This window comes from Palaemon carinicauda, chromosome 32, assembly GCF_036898095.1.
Source record: "Palaemon carinicauda isolate YSFRI2023 chromosome 32, ASM3689809v2, whole genome shotgun sequence".
Taxonomy (NCBI): domain Eukaryota; kingdom Metazoa; phylum Arthropoda; class Malacostraca; order Decapoda; family Palaemonidae; genus Palaemon; species Palaemon carinicauda.
Window position 1 is genome coordinate 11,052,001 of NC_090756.1, and position 2,500 is coordinate 11,054,500.

A 2,500-nucleotide genomic window follows, 5' to 3' on the forward strand; every position below is an offset into this window, starting at 1 on the left:
TATCACCTAGTATTCAATGACAGTGAATTCAAGTGTCCCATTCTTTTATAAATTCCCTCGGTATAATTCTTCTTTCCCTAACTTTAAATTCCCTAAGTATCACCTGGTGTTCAAAGGCCATCAATTCAATTTTCCTTTTTTTTTTTCAAGCTCCCTCAGTATCACCTGGTGGGTCGAAGACCTTTAAATCAAACTTTCCCCTTTCATTAAATTCCCCTAGTATCACCTGGTAGTCGAAAACCATGAATTCAACTTCCCCCTTCTTTAAATTCCCATAGTATCACCTGGTAGTCGAAAACCATGAATTCAACTTCCCCTTTCTTTAAATTCCCTGAGTATCACCTGGTAGTCGAAAACCATGAATTCAACTCCCCATTTCTTTAAATTCCCTGAGTAATCACCTGGTAGTCGAAAACCATGAATTCAACTCCCCTTTTCTTTAAATTCCCTTAGTATCACCTGGTAGTCGAAAACCATGAATTCAACTTCCCCTTTCTTTAAATTCCCTGAGTATCACCTGGTAGTCGAAAACCATGAATTCAACTTCCCCTTTCTTTAAATTCCCTGAGTATCACCTGGTAGTCGAAAACCATGAATTCAACTTCCCCTTTCTTTAAATTCCCTGAGTATCACCGGGTAGTCGAAAACCATGAATTCAACTCCCCCTTTCTTTAAATTCCCTGAGTATCACCTGGTAGTCGAAAACCATGAATTCAACTTCCCCTTTCTTTAAATTCCCTGAGTATCACCTGGTAGTCGAAAACCATGAATTCAACTATCCTTCTTTTTTAAATCCCATAGTATCACCTGGTGTTTGAAGATCTTTAAATCAACTTTCCTCTTTTTTAAATCCTCTTAGTATCACCTGGTTTTCGAATGCGAAGATCTTTAAATCAACTTTCCCTTTTTTTAACTTTCCTCAGTATCACCTGGGTGTTCGAATGTGAAGACCTTGAAATCAACTTTCCTTTTTTTTTTTTTTTTTAAATTCCCTTAGTATCACCTGGTATTCGAAGACAGTTAATTCAAGTTTCCTTTTCTTTATAACTTCCCTCAGCATATTTTGTCTTTCTCTAACTTTAATTTCCTCAAGTATCACCTGGTGTTCGAAAACTATGAATTCAACTTCCCCTTAAGTTAAATCTCCTTAGTATCACCTGGTATTAGAAGACAGTGAATTGAAGTGTCCCCTTTCATTAAATTCCTTCAGGATTACCTGGTATTCGAAGACAATGAATTCAAGTGTCCCTTTCATTAAATTCCCTCAGAATTACTTGGTATTCGAAGACAGTGAATTCAAGTGTCCCTTTCATTAAATTCCCTCAGGATTACCTGGTATTCGAAGACAGTGAATTCAAGTGTCCCTTTCATTAAATTCCCTCAGGATTACCTGGTATTCGAAGACAGTGAATTGAAGTGTCCCTTTCATTAAATTCCCTCAGGATTACCTGGTATTCGAAGACAATGAATTCAAGTGTCCCTTTCATTAAATTCCCTCAGGATTACCTGGTATTCGAAGACAGTGAATTGAAGTGTCCCTTTCATTAAATTCCCTCTGGATTACCTGGTATTCGAAGACAGTGAATTCAAGTGTCCCTTTCATTAAATTCCCTCAGGATTACCTGGTATTCGAAGACAGTGAATTCAAGTGTCCCTTTCATTGAATTCCCTCAGGATTACCTGGTATTCGAAGACAGTGGATTCAAGTGTCCCTTTCATTAAATTCCCCCAGGATTACCTGGCATTCAAAGACAATGAATTCAAGCTTCCTTTTTTCTTTTTCTTTTTCATAAATCCCCTTCATCTTTCCCTGTCTTTGAATCCCATAGTATCACCTGGTGTTCGAAGACCTTTAACTCAACTTTGCCTTTCTTTAAATTCCCTCAGTATCACCTGGTGGTGGAAGTGAGAGCCGGGGAGGCGACCAGCGAAGCCAAGATTGACATTAGAGTCCTGGATGACAACGACCACGCCCCCCTCTTCCCAAGGGCGCTTCACGAAACCCAGATCACAGAAGAGGACGATAGACATCTGCCAAAGACTATACTCACGGTAGGTGGAACTCTCTTTTTCCTTCTGTGTTCCCTCGGAAAATTTGTCTTGAATAGGTAGTTGTATGATCTATTGAGATGTGAATATCCCCCAATATTGCTAATGTAAGTTTGGCGAAGGTTTTTTTTTTTTTTTATTTTTCTTCAAAGTTTAAGTTTTTCTATTAATATATAGACTGACATCAAATATAGGAGTTAGTTTTTCCTTGCTGATAAGGAATTCATAATTCAACAAACCCCAATCATAGCACATATGCTAAGGCTGAAAATAATTTTCTTTGGTAAATAACCATAACACGTACATGATATCTAATTATATTCAGGGATATAATGTTTTTGAATTCAGAAATAACTTTCAGAGGTATATAAGAGATGCATGTACATAACATCTAGTTATATTTAGTAATATAATGTTTTGAAATCCAGAAATAATTTCTAAACATTATTCA

General features: G+C 37.0%; 1 protein-coding gene across 1 annotated transcript in view; it reads left to right on the plus strand.

Moving 5' to 3' along the window:
* The window catches only part of LOC137625472 (putative neural-cadherin 2), a 78,658-nt gene that overhangs the window by 8,277 nt on the left and 67,881 nt on the right, over window positions 1-2,500 (plus strand). Inside the window, exon 2 of the mRNA XM_068356383.1 lies at window positions 1,888-2,052. Within this exon, the coding sequence (XP_068212484.1) occupies window positions 1,888-2,052 (165 nt within the window). The remainder of the gene's footprint in view (window positions 1-1,887; window positions 2,053-2,500) is intronic.